This window comes from Pyricularia grisea, chromosome VII (assembly GCF_004355905.1).
Source record: "Pyricularia grisea strain NI907 chromosome VII, whole genome shotgun sequence".
NCBI classification, from domain to species: Eukaryota; Fungi; Ascomycota; class Sordariomycetes; order Magnaporthales; family Pyriculariaceae; genus Pyricularia; species Pyricularia grisea.
This window is the reverse complement of record NC_044975.1, coordinates 3,467,217-3,486,726: the sequence shown is the minus strand read 5'-3', so window position 1 is coordinate 3,486,726 and position 19,510 is coordinate 3,467,217. Positions and strand designations below refer to the sequence as shown.

Below are 19,510 nucleotides of genomic sequence, written 5' to 3'. Positions count from 1 at the left end.
TTCCATGTGTAATCAAGTCGTCAGATATTGGATGAGTAGGCTTTTTTGTCAGTCGTGTCACCAGATGTCAATGGCCTCTTCTATAAGCTCTCCTTTGTTCAACAGATTGATTGCCTTCCCACCCATAAACCCATGTAGGTATGCTTCGCCCACCAACCGCACTCGTCTCACAACGGGATTCCTAGGTTTTTTCCCTGTCTTTTTGTCCCCTATGTCAACCCACTCTCCCTGTCCTGGTCTCAAGGCGAAGGGTACCCTGCTTCCACGCATTACTGCACAGACGTCTCCGGGCTTTGTAACCAAGTCCACAAGACCGTAGTAGCCATTCGAGGTGACGATAAAGGACCGACCGTCACAGTATGCCTCGATGCGGTCCCAGAGGTTGTGAATGCGGGTTTCGACATCGGCGGGAGGATCTTCTTGTTTCCGTTTCTTGGGCCTGGGCCCGCTCCTATGGCGGAGCGCACTCATAAGGAACATCAAGGTTCCGCCCGCAAGTTCCACATCCGTGCCCTCTAGTTGTCCCATACACAGTGTCAGCGCGAGGTTGGCCACCCGACTGTTACGACCGCTGACTGGGTGGTTGGCGGCACCGGGAACGGGGTGTTTGTCGCGTGGCCATGAGGTGTATGCATATGGAGTCATTGGCTTTTCGAGCTCTGCGATTAACGCCTCGAGACTGATCGAGGGCGAAGACCTAGAGCGGTCCTCCAGTTTGAAGTACAACCCCCTTGACTCGGTACGGAGGTTGATACGGTAGCAGACCTGGATAACATCAACGGCGATCCCTTTGACTCTCAGTACACGACCGTCCTGGCCGACGAATTCCGGCTGGACGTTGTTGTAATTGCCATCGTACCTGCAAGCTGCAAAGCTGTCGTTGGGATGACAGTAAATGTTGTTGACTACACGACTAATATTCCAGCGAATGACCCACGACGGGACGGTTGTAGCTTTTATCGACGTCTCATTGTGCTCGACAATGCAGAGGGTCCTCACACCCGCGTCCCGGATCAGCAGCGCCGACACCTCCTCGTATACCCGCACAACAGTCTTTCGGTAGTCTGGAGCCACCAGTGGCTCCCCATCGTCTGTCCTGGCCAGTGGATGACCCAGAAAGCAGTAGACGTGGTCTCTAGGATCTCTGCAGCCCATCAGAGCCCCGTGGTCCAGCAAGTCCAGGAACCTGTACTGATGCTTTTCTGCCTTTTGCAATGTCCAATCCGTCCAGCGCATGTGGATGAGGAGGGATCCTAGGTCTGCCTTGGACGCAAATTCGGGGGCATGTGTGTTGATCCACTCGATGACGCACATCAGATCACGGTAGCTGATGAGCTCGTTGTCGTCAGGGACGGCCCGGGAGCTCCTGGGGTTGGCATCGCCGTACACTATCCGCGGATCTCGCGCCAGCCCAATCTCCTGCAGTACCCATGCGCGTTGAAACCAGGACTTCTTAAGCAAGGCAGGGAGGGCGGACCACCTTGGGTCTTGCTTGAATGCCTCTGGCGGTCCGGCAGGGGATCGCATGGCTGGCGCATAAGTGGACAGCAGGTCCGCTATCATGGTTGCGGCGCCACTCTCGACATCTTGAGAACCGACACAGGCCAGTACCCAGCGAGCGCGACCGTAGATGAGTCCCATGACGGCCACCTGGGCGCTGCGCTCGGCCATGTCCCGCTGGTTGATGCAGAGAGCGTCGGCCCATAGGGCGCGGGGCTCGTCCTGGAGTCGGAGGCGGTGCAGAGCCCAGTGCAGGTTCGCGCCAATGGGGAGCACGGTTCCATTCACGGTGATGGGGCGGGCATCGCGCAGCTCATCGCCCCATACGTACGAAACTGCGTCGTAGGTGAGGCGCGAATTGCCATCGTCGTCCTCCTCCTGTTCAGCATCAGCATCATGGAGTGAGGCGATCTTGAGCACGCCAGAGAGCGGTTCATCTCTTGTGCCGGGATTTATTAGCAAGAGCCGGAACGTCCGACCACCCTCCGGCAGCGGGCTGTATATGCTTCTGCGGCGGAGACGAAGGTGTATGGGCTGGTCTTCATTCTGGCCCTGTCCTCCCGAGGCCGACGTCATTGGAGAAATCAACCAAGGTCTGGTGCAACGTTAGGCGGCATTTGGCAGCCAGTTCCAAAAAAAAGAAAAACAAGAAAAAAGAGGGTATCTTCGGTTGCATGCGAATTGCTTTTGTCAGACTAATTTTAATTGCATACAACCAAGCCACAGACAGGCTCGGGCTGCCTACAGGGCTGACAGCCTCGACTCGATTGACATGAGTGCCGCGCGAGAAGCGCCACCAGTACAAATACGTCTGGTATTTTTAATTTGTTGTTGTGTGATCACATAAGGCCATTCATTGATCATCTTTGGGTGGGGGAGCCGGAGGGAAATGTGACAAATGCTGGGCTCAAGGGTTTGCATCAATGTGATGAGTTACAGCAGACCAGGGGCAGGGTTTCAAATGAAATGAATCAAGTTCCGATCATTCGATTACCGCACCAACCTGTCACCAAAATAAACACAAAGGAAAACAATGACTTGGAGAAAAAGAAAAAAAAAAAGGGTATTCGCAAGTGCGTCAAGCCCCAATATGCTAGAAGCGGAACGCAAGTGTGGGTATTTATGAAAACAAAACAAGGGACGCATTTACTGTCCCGACTTGCACGCCCAGCCAAGAAAACGCCGATTGTATATATTTTTTCAGGCCACATCCTCCCCATGCTAATTATTCCTCCTTGGGGACACTCCTGGCAGTCCATGAACAAATAAAACGAGTCAAATCAAGGCAGCTCGTGCACCGGGCTCAGCGCCCCAGGCCTGGATGATTGGTGTTGTGTGTTTGCTCCTTGCTGCTGGTACATGTTCACTCCCCCGCCAGGAACCAGTGAACCTGGAACAGGGGATACGGGTAAGTTCGCTGCATGGGGATCTCCCGGAGGTCGGTAGGGTCGAAAGCCAGGGTAGTGAGACGCTGCCGGCTGCGGGTGCTCGGGGGTCACAGGCGTGACGGGCTGGGTGTTAGTCGCGTGTTTCTGCTGCGACTCCCAGCCACCAGCAACGTTGTCGCTTCCCGGAAGCTCGCTCCTCATGCTCCAGGGCCGCGCGGCGTGTGAGTCTAGCTCCGATAGTGCCGGGGTATTAGGGGTGGCGACGCCCGTCATCATGCTAGGGGTGCCGTGGCTACTGCTCGCAACTGAGAGGTGGTTGTTGGGCCCGACGGTCTTAGCGCCGAAGCCAGACGCGAAGTGGTCATCATCGTCGCCGTTGTGATGCGTTGCAGACGATGCGAATGTGCCATTCTCGCCGTGTTTCTCGTTGGATGTCCCCGCGGTCTGCTGCTTCCGACGGCGCATGAATATCAAGACGACAGCAGCCAGTGCCATGAGGGCTACTGCAGCGACGCCAGCACCGATACCAGCCTTTGCACCCGTAGAAAGGCCTCCGCCACCACCATCGTCACTTGGAGGCTCGCCTTGACTATCGGCGGGGTTCGTCTCTTGTGGGCTGTTGTTGGCGGTGCCGGTGCCGGTGGGTGGGAGAAGTGTCACTGTGGTCTGGCCTGGTGGCTGGGTCGGGACGAAGCCATTCTCAAACCGGATAGAGCTGCTGATCTTTGGGGGCAGGGAGGCGATGTTGACGAGGGTGGACGGTGCAGAGAATACAACCCTCCGAGATTCAGTTTCGCGAGGGCAGAAGCAAAAATCGCCTTTCCTGAGAGCAGAGGGCTTGTTATTCTGCTCACATGCCATCCACTGATTTGAAGTGCCATTGCAGTACACAAGACCTGTCCATGGCGACTCATCAAGGTCACCCTTGTCTGGACAGCTTTCGTGCTTGTACTCAGGGTCGGTGCAGCCAGCGAGGTAGGTCAAGCCGAAGGCGCCATTGAAGCAGGCTCGATTTCCAAGACAATTGTCACCCTGTTCGAATATCATTGAAGTCGTGGTTGCTAACGGTTAGCAATTCGGTAAGGAAAGTACCGAGTACTTGAAGGTGTGGGTGCCGGCTTTAAACATACCACGCCACAGCAGGTTATCCTTCCCAGAGCATCATTACCGCATGGAATGAAGCTCTGGTCTGACTTCTTGTCGGCCGAGAAATAGCATGTGCCATTGGAGATGAGGGGGTTGTAGTTGCTCATGACGAGGACAGCCTTGGAGAGATAGCCTGGTTCAAAAACAAAGCAACATCCGGCTGTGTTTTTTTTCTGATTCAACCGGTAACCGATGACCAGTAACATACGGGTGAATTGGCTGTTGCTGTTGACTGTGACGTCTTTGGAGCTTCTCGTGACCCTCTGAGGTAAATGTGAATGCTAAGTGAGGAGAAGTCGATTCAGGAGGATGGAGAGAACCAATTTGGTGAGCAAGCACTGTGTACTGTTTCCTATTGGGAAGGAAGCCTGTACCAATTGAAAGGACGGAGCAAGCCGCTATCAATTAACCTGGACATGCATGCCCTTCAATGTTGTTCAGAATGTATGGTCAGACAGGAAGTAGACGACGGCGAGAGTAGTGATGAAGATGATAAGAGGGGATAATGCTTGCAAAAAAAAAAAAAAGAAAGTACATAATTGACTGACCTGCCCTGCGCAAATTGACTGTGGGTCAAGGGATGGGAGTGAATGGGGGGGAAAAGTAACCAGAAGGAACATGAGAAAAAGTACGAAACCAAAGAAGCAAGGGAGCGCAAACGGGAGGCTGCGCAAATGTTGCCGGACGCGGTCGGGTACGGGACCAGCAAGTTGCCGTTGGTGCTGTTGATGGTGCTGTTAGTTACTCAGTTTGACCAATCTGTTACAGTTTTCGCTCTCAATTGCTTTTGTTGCCGAGCAAGCTGGAGAAGTCTTGGCTCGGGAGAGAAGTGGCGAGTTGACAGGGTGTGACGTTGTTCGACTGTACCCGCCGCGTACCTTCAACAGCCTCTGTTCGACCACTAGATACATCAAGGGTACCAGCCTTTGTACCACCACCACAAACTTCATCTGCATGATATCACTACCTTCGCTCCCTTCCCTTGCCTGTTTCGTCACGGAGCAGCCGTTACACAATCGCACAGCCATTTCGATGCAACACAACTATGCCTAGTCTGGACGGCCCTCAACTTGGTCCGCATCTTTCATGACGTAGAGTTGAATAAAAATACCGACATCAGGTGCCATAAATAAGGGAAAGTCGGAGGAAGATACACTCCATAGCCGTACGTATATATACATACCTACCCAGGTGCGCGACCCGTATTATAAACATACAGACGAACGTGGTATTCATAAGTTGGGGGCCACCCACCATGCTCTTGTTCTACTAATCCCAGCCCGTTTATTGCCGCCCCACCCAAGGTAGGTTATTTTAAAATCTAACCTTGACCCTGGACCAACGTCATCCGTTCGGAGCTTCTGTGACCTAAGCTTAAGCTGCTAAGCAAGGGACGTTGCAATTTGGCCAATCGACCGTTGCTTCACCATACGTGCCCTTACAAGGGAAAACTTTAACAATACACCTTCAGCCAGGATTCAAAAAAGACAGCTACGATGAAAGTGAATGCAAGGACTTTAGTACCTCCCAGCTGTTACGGGTCTAGCCAGGATCTAAAGCCCAGAGGTCAGGAGTTCAGTATTACGACTAGACCGGGTGACCCACAAATGGTCAGGGCCCTGAAATAGTCACCTGAAGTTTATCTTTAATCTGTAATAACAGTTCAGCCAATTATTCAATCCTGACCAGATTTTGTTCGTATATACAATAGAATAATGGCTTTTTAACAGTGCAATTTTTATATTTATACCACTAATATTGGCTACGTTATTTGCTATAATTGTTATTTGTTCTGTTATTTTTTTAAAAAATCGAATAAAAATGGTAAAATTATAAATGTAGCTGGATTATATAGTTTAATTTTGGTTTGACTTTCAACAATTAATTTTTTACAATTTACGTTATAATTATTATTATATGAATTTTTAAAGCCGAATATTAAAGTTTATATGTAAAAAACATGCTTAACTTTAATTAGATTTTATTGATAATTAAAGAAATAAAAAACTCGTACAGATAAAAAATAATTTAAAATTAAATTAAGTATTTCTTTTATATTATAAATTTAAACCCTTTATTTTTAAATATTTGTTTAAAATATTATTAGTAATATTTTATTATAGAAATTTCTAAAATAAAAATTTTAATAAAACTTTTTTTTTGTTAAATTTATATATATAATTGTTATAATTTAATTTTTATTTTTATTTTATACATACGACTTTTTCTTTTTTTTAATTATTAACAAAAATTTAATTAAAAATTAACAAGTTTTTTATATATAAATCTTAATATTTGGCTTTAAAAATTTATATAATAATCATTATAACGTAAATTGTAAAAATTTAAATAATTAAAAAACAAACTAAAATCAACCTATATAATACAATTATATATATAATTTTACCATTTATACTCGATTTTTTAAAAATTAACAAAACAAATAACAGTTATAGCAAATAACGTAGCTAATATTAGTGGTATAAATATAAAAACTGCACCGTTAAAGAGTTATTATTCAATTATATATACGAACAAGATTTGGTCTGGATTGGATAATTGGCTGAACTGTTATTACAGATTAAAAATAAACTTTAAATGACCATTTCAGGGCCCTGACCATTTGTGGGTCACCCGGTCTAGTATTATCCTTTTTACTGCCAAGAAATAAATTAATATAAACTTGTATTCGTTTAAAGTTTTTTTAAATTTAAAACGGAGCACCTTCCTATTTATTTAACTTAGCATTAAAAGGACTGGCGGTAATAATAATTTTCAAATTATTAAGAAATTATATTAAAAAAAATAATAAGGATAAGTATCCAAAAGAGATATGCGGTAAAAGTTAACAAGCTTTTAAAAAGCTACTTGCGTTCTTTTACCAAATAAAAGAGTTTAATACCCCCAGACCTTTCGGAGTCCGGCTTAATTTTCACCCCGATTTTAATAATAACCACAGGTTTTTAACTTTTGTAAAATAATTATTACCTTTTACAGAGTGATAATATAACTTATATTTATTTAACCCCTGTAATACTTGTTATTTGCCCGACATACGTATTACGTACTTGATTTTTAAAAGTAAATATACTGTCCCCGTACGCAGTACAATTATTATTTAATTAGTTTTATTAAAAGATTTATAAAGTGTATAAGTTTAAACCCGTTATTTTCGCATTTTTATACGTGTAATAGGTAATTTAAATAAATAGTTATAGCCTGCCCTGCATGGCCGGAGTTACTAACGTGGTTTTACCTTTTACCCCGCACTTCCGGTAATCCAAATCGAGAATAACGTACCACGGAACTGGCATGCATATTTAATTTTAGGATTTTATATATTACCGAAAATATTAATTAATTAGACCGGGCGGGCCTGAAGTGGTCAGGGCCCTGAAATGGTCATCTCTCTTTTGCTCTTATAACCTTTATAACAATCCAACCAAATACCCGATACAGGCCAAATTTGGTACGTATATAAAACCAAAAAGCCGCTTTTCAATGGTATAATATATATTTGTAACGCTAATAATAATCGGAATATTAAAGATAATATATATTTGTTATTTTTATTATTTAAAATTCGAATTAAAATGTAATAAATATAAGGTAAAATCCATTAAATAAATTAAAATTTGAATAATATTTAGAATTTTAATTTGAATATATAATATATTCGGTTAATTTTATACGATTTTTTAAAATAAAGATTATAAAAACAGATATTAAATTAAGATTTAATTTATAATATTTTTGGTTAATAAATAAAAAAATAAAAATTTTAACTGGTAATAAAAAAATAAAAACAAAATTACGAATTTTTTTGGCTTTTCAAAAAAGTTCGTGATTTTGTTTTTATTTTTTTATTATTAGTACGATTTTTTTATTTTTTTATTTATGAACCAAAAATATTATAAATTAAACTTTAATTTAATATGCGTTTTTATGGTTTTTATTTTAAAACATTGTATAAAATTAACCGAATATATTATACATCCAAACTAAGATTCTAAATATTATTTAAATTTTAATTTATTTAATGGGTTTTACCTTATATTTATTACATTTTAATTCCAATTTTAAACAATAAAAATAACAAATATATATTATCTTTAATATTTCGATTATTATTAGCGTTACAAATATATTTATTATACCATTCAAAAGCGGCTTTTTGGTTTTATACACGTACCAAATTTGGCCTGTATCGGGTATTTGGTTGGATTGTTATAAAGGTTATAAGAGCAAAAGAGAGATGACCACTTAAGGGCCCTGACCACTTCAGGCCCGCCCGGTCTAGTTGTGTAATAAACTATAAGAAACAGCACAAATTTCTAATGTCCACGACCAGACGGTGTTTACCAATTTACTGGTTAATTTATCCCCACAAGTTATTTTTAACCTTGAAACTACCTTATAAACTCCTCAAATATTAAATATTTAAATATAATTACGTATATAAAAGCCAAGTTTCTAACTTTTACTCATGCTAATATAATAATAAAATTCTTATTAACGTGTAAAATAAGAGCCTAGTATTAATTATTACTTTTACAATATATGGGCTTTTTTCAACACGTTTTAAGAGGGTTATTTTAGCATTTCCTTACTCCTAAATACGTTTTAATTACGAACCTAGGTCTTTTAATTTAATTATCATCGAGTTTTATTAATTTTGCTTACCGTGGTAATAATGGTTAACATATATTAATCTTGTTTAATATTTTCACGTTTTATATAACTAAGTTTATTTTTTGTAACCTTTATAATATATATAAGTGTTAAAGGCTGGTAATTTGTATTATTATTTAAATTGGCGTAATTCGAATAATTAAAACCAAAACGGCGCCCGGTTCCTTTAATACGGCGTTTGTTTCACCCGTTTAGTTTAGACCGTGTAGCGGTTATAATAACATTACTGGTTTAATTTAATTAGTGGCTGGTGTTTTTCACCGCGTTTAAAACTAACATATTAACTTTGTTCGTAGGTTTACAGGCTTACGTATAATGCATTGCGTGGTAAGTTTAATCAAATGGGTGAAAACGTTATACCTTTATTATTCGGATATATTCGGTTTATTTTTTATTTAAATCGTGCGATTACATTTAATTTTCACCGCCAGGTGAAGAGCTTTTATACGGTCCATATTCCCTGTTTAATTACCCAATCACCGGGGCCATAATTCCGGCCTGGTTTTACCTTATCTTTTACGCGCGCGCAAATAAAACTATTCCAATATTAGCAATTTTTGTTTAGGTGCGTACATATTATTTTATCGTATCCTGTAAAAAAGAAAATCTTACAAATATTAAATTTGTGATTTATTTATTTATTTTTTGATAAAAATAATACCGGCCGTTTATTATTATTTTTGGTATATGGGCTAATATTTAATACGCCACGAGGTTTTTGGTTTTACTATAACAATATAACGGATGGATTATTAAATAGGGAAAGTAATGTAAATAAAATATTACTTTTGAAGAATTTCGTAACAGCGCGTGCGTACGCGTATTTTATATTCCAACCGTAAATTACGGTTATATATTTTTTATTATTATCCGTTATACGTTTAACAAATAATTTGCAAATTATTTTTTATTAATTATTATTATTACATATTTCTGTTTATTAATAAAATTAATTCGTTCTTTAATTAACGAATTTGTATTATATAACGTGCGCAATTAATTAATTATTCGAAATAATTTATTTTTCCCCGTCTATATTAGCGGCTTTTCTTTCCCCGATTCGGCCCTTAATTATTTTTCTTCTTAATTAATTTTCTAGTAGTAATTGGTCGCGCGTTTAATTTTTTTATTATTAACAATTTGGTTTTTTTATATCGCCCGTATTTTTTACTTTTTTTCGGTATTATATTTTTTGTTCCTGTTACATTTATTATTTTAACCGTTAATTTTGTTACCAATTTTATTATCGTAGATAAAATCCTCAATAAAATTTTGATTATGTTACCCATTACGTCCGTAAATAATCGTGTTTTTTCCCGAAATTTAACCATTAATATAAATATTTTTCTGTTTTTTTTTGATCGCGCGTTTAAATTAATATTACATTTTATAGAATGTTAAACGCGCGTTCGCCGTTTTACCGTCGCGCAATATTGAAATTAAAATATTTATTAATTTGGCTGAAAAAATTCGGTATTTGTTTATAATTATTATTTATTGCGAAAATTATTTTCGCGTTATTTTAATTTAATGGCGCGAACGTACCGTTATTTGTTATTTTTTTAAATATTATAACCCCAATAATTTTCCTAAATTTCGGTATTACGTACCTTCTTTTTATACTAACGGTATTTACGTTAAATATGTTTGGTAAAACCGTAATATTTAATATTTATATTACCACGCCGATAACATTTTTTCGGCCGAATCATATTTCATTTTGCTAATTTATATAACGATTTTAAAATTTATAACACGGTGTTAAATAAATAATAATAGCGAGTTTTTTTTAAAAATCGCGCGATAATCGTGCGTTGTAGGAAATCTTTAATTATATATAATATTTCAAAGTTCAAATTTTATGTTTAATCGCGCGAGTACCCCCTTCGAATAAGTAACCATAATCTTTGGTTAATACATTAAATAATTGGTGTTTTCGTTAATAATATTTCCTTTTTTTGGGTTATTTTAATTTTATAATATTATCCTAGACTTTATATATAATTATACGGAAGTTTATTTTTTAATTTTTTGTATTAGATTTATTTTTTCAAATCGACTATTATCATGAATTAAATCATATTTTATTATTTAAGTCGCATTTTATATTATGAGATTATTATTTTTTTGGTTGATTAATGTTTTAAAGGGCGGTCCGGGCATATTAACTTTGTGTTTAATTCGTAATATGATAATTAAATTCCACGTTATTCTTTTATAACGTACATATTATTTTATAATAATTATACCCTAAAATGTTTCCTGCAATATTTAATTTAAATTTATTTATATTTATAGTTTATTATCTACGTACGAATCCGGGTCGGGTTGGATTTACGGTTTATTTTGATTTGGCTTAAATTAATTCCGCGTCGGTTTTTTATCCGAGTTACGCGGTTTTTATATGTCGGTTAAATCGCCGTAAAACGGTTTGGGATATATCGTGCGGAAAATTCTTCAAATACTGTTTATAACCATTATAATATTCGTTTGGTCCATAACTTAAATTTAATACGGCTTTTACCTTCTTTTATATTAATATTTCGCTCCCAAACGTGTTATGTAATATTTATTAATATATATAGTCCCTTTTTTATATAATACGTGCGGTTAATAGCTATTTTCACACGATATTTGGCCAATATTATTTTTATCTTCAATATCGCTATCACGCGTTGTGCGATAATTATTAATAATGTAAGTTTTTTGTCAATTCTAGAATTTGTTTCGAATATTAGTAAAATTAAAATTAATTCGTTTGGCCTAATAGTATTGTTTAAAGTTTTAACCGTTATTTGGAAAATGGTTTTTTATCCGCATTACCTTTTAACTTTTAAAATAAAATGTCGAACGTACGTTGTAACGGGGCGTACGCGCGTTTTGTTTTTTTAATATTTATTATACTTTTACAGTTATTTCTTTATACGTAATTCCTATCATTTTAACGTTATTGTAAAAATATTTTAATATTAAATCTTATTTTAAATCTTACATAATTATATTTGGTAGACCCAAATAAATATAAATTTAAATTTTATATAATATGTTTCAAACCGTATATACCAGTATATTCTTAAAGAATATTACAATTTGGAGTTTTATTATAGTATTAAAAATGTAAACTATTAATTTCATATCCAATTATAATACGTTTACGATAATTTCATAATTAAATTCGCATTCGTTTTTAAGAAAAAGTTTAAATCCTTAGGGATTTAAATCGTGCGTTTAATATTAATAATAAACTTTGGTTTTTTTTTCAATTTATTTTATCGCATTTTTCGGTAATTTGTTTATTGTAAAGATTTATATAACTTTTCCGTACGAAAATATTTAAATATTTCTTTAATTTTTGAAATTTCTATTCGGTAAAAAATATTACCGCCTCCGTATAATTAATATTATAAAATAAATATTTTTGTACCATTTATCCGTACGATAATGTTTTTAACATTATTAAAGTACGGTTTTAACTTACTTACGTCACGTAAATAAAAAAGAAACATTTATACGTTTAAAACGTCGTAAATTATAATTTTTAATACCGTTTTTATAATTATAATACCGATAATTTGTTTTAGTTTACTTTTTCCGAATTGTATTTTTACTAAATTCAATATTTAATTTATACGTACGCGTGGTTTTTTTCAAATATATTAATATGTGGTATTCTTTTACTGTAAATACGCGCACGGCTCTTATATTCCATGATTTCTTATAATATATCGTATTATAGTGGTTATACAATACGAATTAATCCGTTTATAACTTGGACTTTATAAAAACAATATATTTTCTTAACGCGCGGTTAAAATATACCTGGTTTTGAAAAGGTTATACGATTTGGTATTTATTAATTTTATTTTTTTTCGTCGGTAATTTTTTTTAATATTATCAGGTGTTTAAATTATATTTAATTATAGAAAATAATCCAATAATTACGCACGCCATTTATTAAACTTTTGAAAAAAACTATATAATATTAATTTACCGAAATTTTTCGTTCATTGCATATTTGGACGAAAATTTTAATTTTATTTGAAAATATATTGTACGATTTTTTCAGATAATTATTTGTTTGTTTTTATATTTTAATAAAATAATTGGTAATTTTAAAATTGATAGGTTTACTTAATATTAGTTATACGAATAATAATTCTTTTTAATATTTCCGGCCTTTAATTGGTGACGCGGTGGGCGTAAATCGTGTTTTTCCCTTTTTCCGGGTTAACTTACGAATATATTTACATTTTTCGTATTAATTCACTTCCGGGTATAATATCTTTTTAATTTATGCGTATAAGTACTATTTCCATCCGGCTTTGTGTAAAATATATCTTATACGCGTTACGGTTTTGCGGGTATATTTTTATATCCGATATATTTTATGATTTGGAGTATAATTTACAGTATTATAGTTATCATACGTTGGTTTTTTCCGTTTCTTTTTCTTTATGTTGGAAAAATCGTACGAGTTTATTATTAATTTTCTTTTATAAAAAAGTCCGTATATTTTATTCAATAAATTAACGTATATTATACAAATTTCGCGCGATATTTGGTCGAGTTAATAATTTATCCATTTTTAATTCTTTTTCAAAACGTTCGGGTTATCGCTATTTTAATATTATTTTCCCGTTTCTTTATATTTTACGCACGTTAATTATTATTTTATAATATAATTTTATAAAATATATAATTGCTATTTCTAATTTAAATAATGACGTAAAATCGGGTGATAAGTAACTTTAAACGTGCGGATTAATATATTTTAACCATTATACATTGTTAATTCCGTTCGTTCCGATTATTTTTATGTGAATTGGCGTACGTAACAATTTAACAATAAACAATTGTTATTTTTCGAGTTTATGGTCATTTTTGTCGCTCCTTTCGGGGGTGTTATTTATTAATGTTGTTTGTTATATTGGTTAATTATTTGGAAAAGGATTAATTAATTTCTACGTGATAACGTGTAATTTAAATTTTTAATATAATAACGTTAAATTTGTCCGGTTTTTAAATTCTTATTTCTTTAATGGAAAAATAACCAATTTAAATATCAAATAATAAAAATAAACCGGATTTTAACGTGTAAATAACCAGTAAGGTAAATTTTCGTACGCGCGGTTTATTCCTTACGTGATTAATTTCCAAATATAATATAATTAATTGCCGTATTTTTACTTATTAATTAATATTCGTAAAGTTACAAATTCACGTGTAATATATTATGTGGTAAATTTAATTAAATGGGTAAAAACGTTATATTTTTATTATTCGGGTATAAGCGGATTATCTTTTATTTAAATCGTGCGATTATATTTTAATTTTCACCGCCAGGTGAAAAGTTTTAATGCGGTCCGTGTTTTTAGTTCCATCACCCAATCGCCGGGGCCATAACCCCGGCCCGTTTTTACCTTATGTCCTGCGCGCGCGGGAATGAGGTTATTTTAACAAACTTTATTTATTTCGGACCCTTAATTAATTAAAACAATCCACGCCCCGTATTTAAATTTATTATTTTTAGGAATTTTCCGGCGTTCTCGTTTCCTTTCTTTATAAGGCGGTTTATTTTATACGGTAAATAAACACCGATAATCCTTTAATATTAAATTCTGTATTTAATAATATTATCATTACTATAACATTAATTTTAAATCATAGTAAGATCCCTTGTTTGGAAAAGGGTAAATTTTTAATCGGTTATTTAAAAAAACAACACCCTTTTTGGAATAATTTCCGTAAACTCGAATTAAGTATTTCTAAATTACAACCTTTTAGTTTGCGTAAGATTTATTTTTTACTTTATGATTTGTTTTTTTAAATATCTTAAAAAGCCAATTATAAATAACCAAATAACGTTTTAAAATCGAATTTTCCTTTAAAAGGATCGTTGTACCCAATTTTTGAAATGCGCATTTTTACTACGCGAACACCGTATTTAAGACTTTAAATTAGAGATTTAAGTTATTAATAAGTATATCGCATGATTTATTAACGTCATGTTTGGAAATAAACCAATATAAGTAAGTGTTGAATTCGTTAAGCTTTGCATTTTTGCGTAAATTAATATGAAAATGACTTTTAATTATAATACGGCATTATAATTTTAAAAGAATTCTTTTGTTAACATAGTAATTTTGCTTGTAAAATGGTGCCCGTATTACTATAAGCTACAGATTAAATATATAAAAGTGGCGGTGTTTATTTGCACAACATATTTTATCGCGTTAAAAGAATTTCTTTTCCCAAAGGCCGCCTTTTAAAATACGTTAACCGCGGCCCTTTTTAATTAATAATTTAGAAATCCCTTTTTATTATATTTTAACCGGCCGGAGATATAACCGTTTCTAACAATTCTTTTTAGCTTTTTCTCGCAAATGCAATTCCAGCGTTGAACAAATTATAAAACTTACACAAGCCTAGTCCCTATTTTTTATATCGCCATTGCATTATAATAAATTCAAAACAACCACCGGAAACGGTTTTAATATGTTATAACGAATAAAAGCAAGTATTATATAGTAGGAAACACGTCTAGAAAATATCGCAAGCACAATTACGAAAATATATTCAAAGAACTTATATTAAACGGAAATGTTTATTTAAATCTTTACCCAAATATAGCATAACTGATTTCCGGACTTCTTTTAAAACTGTTAATTTCCCTAATAATTATAATAATAATTAATACCACCGCCCCGAACAATATTATAAAGAATGAAAGGGATAAGGCTAGAATAAACCTTACATTTATTTACATTATCGTAAGAAAGTCCGAGAACTATATTAAAATATATCATTGGAATGCTGCCAATATATTAAGCAATAATAATTTTTAAATAACCAAATTCATAAAATAAAAAAGAACAGGCGGATTATTTGTTACGAACTATTAAAAAATAACCGTCGCTTAATTTCCATGCAATTATTTCTGAAAGCAAATTTATTATTACGCTTAGCGGGTTTACAATAAAATCAAATTTTGAAACGTTTTTTAAAAGGTTGAAAATAAGAAAACCATATCTTAAAAATAATAACACGAGCAATATTAAATACAGTTGCGTTTTTATAATAAAACAAATTATGTATTTACGCAATATTTTTCAATTAAAATATTAACATGGCGAGATATTAATTAAAAACGGTTGGCGCCGTTATCGACATTCGATTGTTTAACAGATATTAATTGCTAATATAAAATTTATAAACTAATTTGTAATAGCCCGTTTTAAAATATAACCGATGGTGATGCTAATTAGGTAATTAATTTAATTAAACAAATTCGTCATTTGACCTAGGACTTGGCCGATGTAATCCCGAGATATTTCCGTATCCGCGTCCGTCGTAAGAAATCCCCGAATATAATATACAATTTTCGAAAATTATATTATACGGAAAATCAAGAAAGTTTCAACACCTTTAAAGGTTTTCTAAAAATAACGGGAAAACTAATATTCTTTTTTAAAGCGTTGCTTAATATAATTAAGAACAAATTTTCGGGGGACGGTACCAATTAAAACAACGTGAGAAAAGTAATTTCCGTTAATAATCTGACTAAAAATATTGAATTAATATTTAATTCCCATACCGTCGGAGATATAATTATAAATCCATTTTAATTTTCCAAACAATCAAAATTTAAAATGGTTATTATAAAAAATAAAAGGATTAAAATATGTTAACTTTTACAATTAATGAATATTATTATGGTAAAAGATTATACCAAATATAAGAAAGAAATTTATTTATTATTAATATTATGTAAATAAATTAAAAGGTTTATTAACAGCAGTTTACTAGTATTATTAGTATAACCCCTGTAAACCTGGTCCACCGTTAAAATTTAATAAATAAAACGCAGTCGTAATAAAAGACCGGTTTGAAAAGAAATACGTGGACGATAATACGACGGTAACGGTATAAGAAAGAAAAAAAATTGCGGAAAGAAATAAATAAAAGGTATATTCAAGTTAGTTTTTAAATTTAAAAAACGTCTTTAGAACGCGTTCCGTTAAATGAAGTTTTAAGCCCAAATAATTATTAAAAAGCGTAAAAGATAAATCCACGAAACTATGGATTAAAAACGGTTGAACGTAGTGATGCAAAACACTCGAAAATGTAATTATTTTATTTGCATAACGTTCGGGTTTAAATTTGAATAATATATATATTTCTGCGTATAAAAGGGGGAGCGGTTAATATTATGGACCGGCGAAGTTAACGGCTACCATTGTGTTAAATTGGCGTTTACAGGGCTTAAATTATTGAAACAGGGTTTGCGTATAAGGATTGCGCATAAAGCTTTTTACCCACGAACACAATTGGGCTTATATTTTATTTTAATCTTTTTTACAATTTGTCATTTTCGTTGATAATAAGCTTTGTAAGAGCAAAGTGCTTTTTTCATTAAATTACCATTACAGGAATAATTAGTAACGCTGGAAATTTATTATAGGAATTATATTATTATTATATAATTTTTCGACCCATTTGTTATTTGCAAATATGTTTTATTATTTTATGGGCTTTCGCTATTTCGCTCGGTTTCGAAAAGGGCTGGAATTTAAAAGTTATAATTTATTTCCCTAACGGGGTAACTTGATATATTTTAAGAATTATAACCTTTATATTTGTCATAATTAAATTGAAATACGGCCATTTAACAAGTATAATTTTATTTTAATGTATTCTCAACGATTTAACATTTGGGTTATTTAATTATTGCGATAATAATCCTTTTACTATGAAGTAAATATTTTAAACATTTAATACAAGTTGTAATAATATTATTGAAAAAGCTTAAAATATACCGATTTATATTTACGGTATATTTTCGAGCCATTATTATTGTAAGATTTATCTTTAAATTATATTTGAGTCGGCCGTAGGATTACGATATAATTTATTAATTGACGAAGCACTTTTTATGCTTTAAATATATAAATAATAAAAGTATATTAAAATCTTTTTTTAAATTAATAAAGAGTTCGTAGGTGTAACTTTTATAAACATTTATCTTTTAACAGGGCTTTGTAAACGGGTTTTCTACAAGATTATAATATCTTAGGTGGTATTTATATAAATATAATACGTAAATGAATATTTGAATTTATTATTTAACCTATTTAACATTTAATGCGTAGAATTTAATTGGTATTTCCTTTTTAACGTAATTATAAATAGTTTGTATGAAGTCTTCGGATATTGAAATATTAACGCTAATATTTAAAAACCCTATAATAATTAAAAACTTCCTTTTATAAATACGGTATGTTTTAACGCGTTTACTAATATAAACGTTAGAAATGTTAAAATTTGGCATTATATTTTATAATACTGATTTTAACTTTTTTAAAGCCAAAGCCAAGTAATTTAATTTAATTTAATAGGGGCTTTTAAGTGTATAATAATTGAAATCAAAGTTTGTGTAAAATTGGTAGTTAAAGTGTAAACTATTCATAATATTTTATCTTAACAGTTATTATTTCCCGGGCTTTCCCTGTTTATAACAACTTTTAATAATAACATAAAAAATACTTATATAATTTTGGAGTAACTTTTTAAAAACACCGACAATGTTTATAAAAGTTAAAAAAGTTTAAAACTTGTAAAAGAATTTAAAATAGGCCATTATATGATATTTTTAACTCGTTTAAACTGATACTGTACTTTTTATTTTTAAGCAAAAACGTTTAAACACTTTATTTAATTTATCAAATAAATATATCAAATAAATATATCAAATAAATATATCAAATAAATATAAAGAATTGCTCAATTAAATGTTTTAAATAGCCGTGGAAAGCATTTTGGCATTTTCCCCCATTTTATAAAGGAAAATTAATAAATTTAAATAAAAGGTTAAATAATAATTATAAGTTAATTGTTTAATAACTTCCTAATATAAATTAAAATAATAGTAAAATGAGTTGTCAGAAGAAAATATAAAGGTTATAATAATTTAAAACTCTGGTTCTATAAAACATAAATTTGAAAAAACTTTTAACTACCGTTTAAATAATATTACAGCGTTGTAAACTCGCTGTATAAAGTTTACCGGGTTTGCGGGGATTAAATTTCCGTGCATTTTATAAAGTTATTATATTCAACTTTTACATTATAAATAAATTTACGTTTACTTTTTATTTTATTTATAATTTAATATTTCCGTTATTGGATTTTTCTTCTATTATTATCCGGTTTCGAATTGGGGTACATTTTATATTTCTTCAATTTCCAAACCCTCTATTATTTTATTTCACCTTTACGACATTCATATATATTATTATAATTCATTATTAAATTAATTCAAACAAGGTTATTTATTTACCGATTATATAAACGTATTAAAATAGTATAAAACCGAGTAAAATCATGGCATTTGTTTATTTTTAAACGAAGCAAATTTTTAACAATATTATAACATTCCGGGGTCATAACCGGTAAAAATTTACTTATTTGCAAAATATAATATTTATCATTTATATGGTATAAAATGGGATTATTTACCATCCGGAGGCTTAATATTATCCCGGTATAATCGGGTTTAAACCCGATTCGAAACAAGATTTTATAACCTGATTAATAACGGAATTAACCATTGATTTTAATATCTGGTACGGTGTATTAGCGTTAAATCGCCGACGATTTGCAGGCTATTAGAAATTTACTACGTGGTAATATTATTTGGAATTAAACCCTAAAGTTAATCCAAAATTTATATAAATTATAATTGTTTTAACATTCGATTCGTTAAATTTGAGGAAGTTTTTATCTTT

At 33.2% G+C, this 19,510-nt stretch overlaps 3 protein-coding genes across 3 annotated transcripts; 1 reads left to right on the top strand and 2 right to left on the bottom strand.

Moving 5' to 3' along the window:
• Window positions 1–57: 57 nt before the first annotated feature.
• PgNI_11002 (uncharacterized protein) lies at window positions 58–2,076 on the bottom strand (the record flags this gene model as incomplete). The annotated part of the gene is made up of 1 exon (XM_031130976.1): window positions 58–2,076. One exon carries the CDS (start codon window positions 2,074–2,076, stop codon window positions 58–60), a length of 2,019 nt encoding a protein of 672 aa, XP_030980223.1.
• Window positions 1,285–1,905, top strand: PgNI_11003 (uncharacterized protein; the record flags this gene model as incomplete). Its single annotated transcript, XM_031130977.1, is given in 2 exon segments — window positions 1,285–1,695; window positions 1,708–1,905. 2 exon segments carry the CDS (start codon window positions 1,285–1,287, stop codon window positions 1,903–1,905), a joined length of 609 nt encoding a protein of 202 aa, XP_030980275.1.
• A 181-nt stretch (window positions 2,077–2,257) lies between the features above and the next one.
• PgNI_11001 (uncharacterized protein) lies at window positions 2,258–4,522 on the bottom strand. Its single transcript, XM_031130975.1, has 2 exons — window positions 4,019–4,522; window positions 2,258–3,920 (listed from the first exon to the last, which is right to left on the bottom strand). The coding sequence occupies exons 1-2, from the start codon at window positions 4,238–4,240 to the stop codon at window positions 2,781–2,783; spliced, it is 1,362 nt and encodes a 453-aa protein (XP_030980273.1). The 5' UTR covers window positions 4,241–4,522; the 3' UTR covers window positions 2,258–2,780.
• Window positions 4,523–19,510: the final 14,988 nt, after the last annotated feature.

What these genes read in the sequence shown, in the direction of transcription:
- PgNI_11001 (XM_031130975.1), bottom strand. Translation starts at nt 4,240, where the DNA reads ATGTTACTGGTCATCGGTTACCGGTTGAATCAGAAAAAAAACACAGCC. An exon ending in GGATAACCTGCTGTGGCGTG is followed by an intron (nt 3,921 to 4,018) that starts GTATGTTTAAAG and finishes ATATTCGAACAG; the next exon opens with GGTGACAATTGTCTTGGAAA.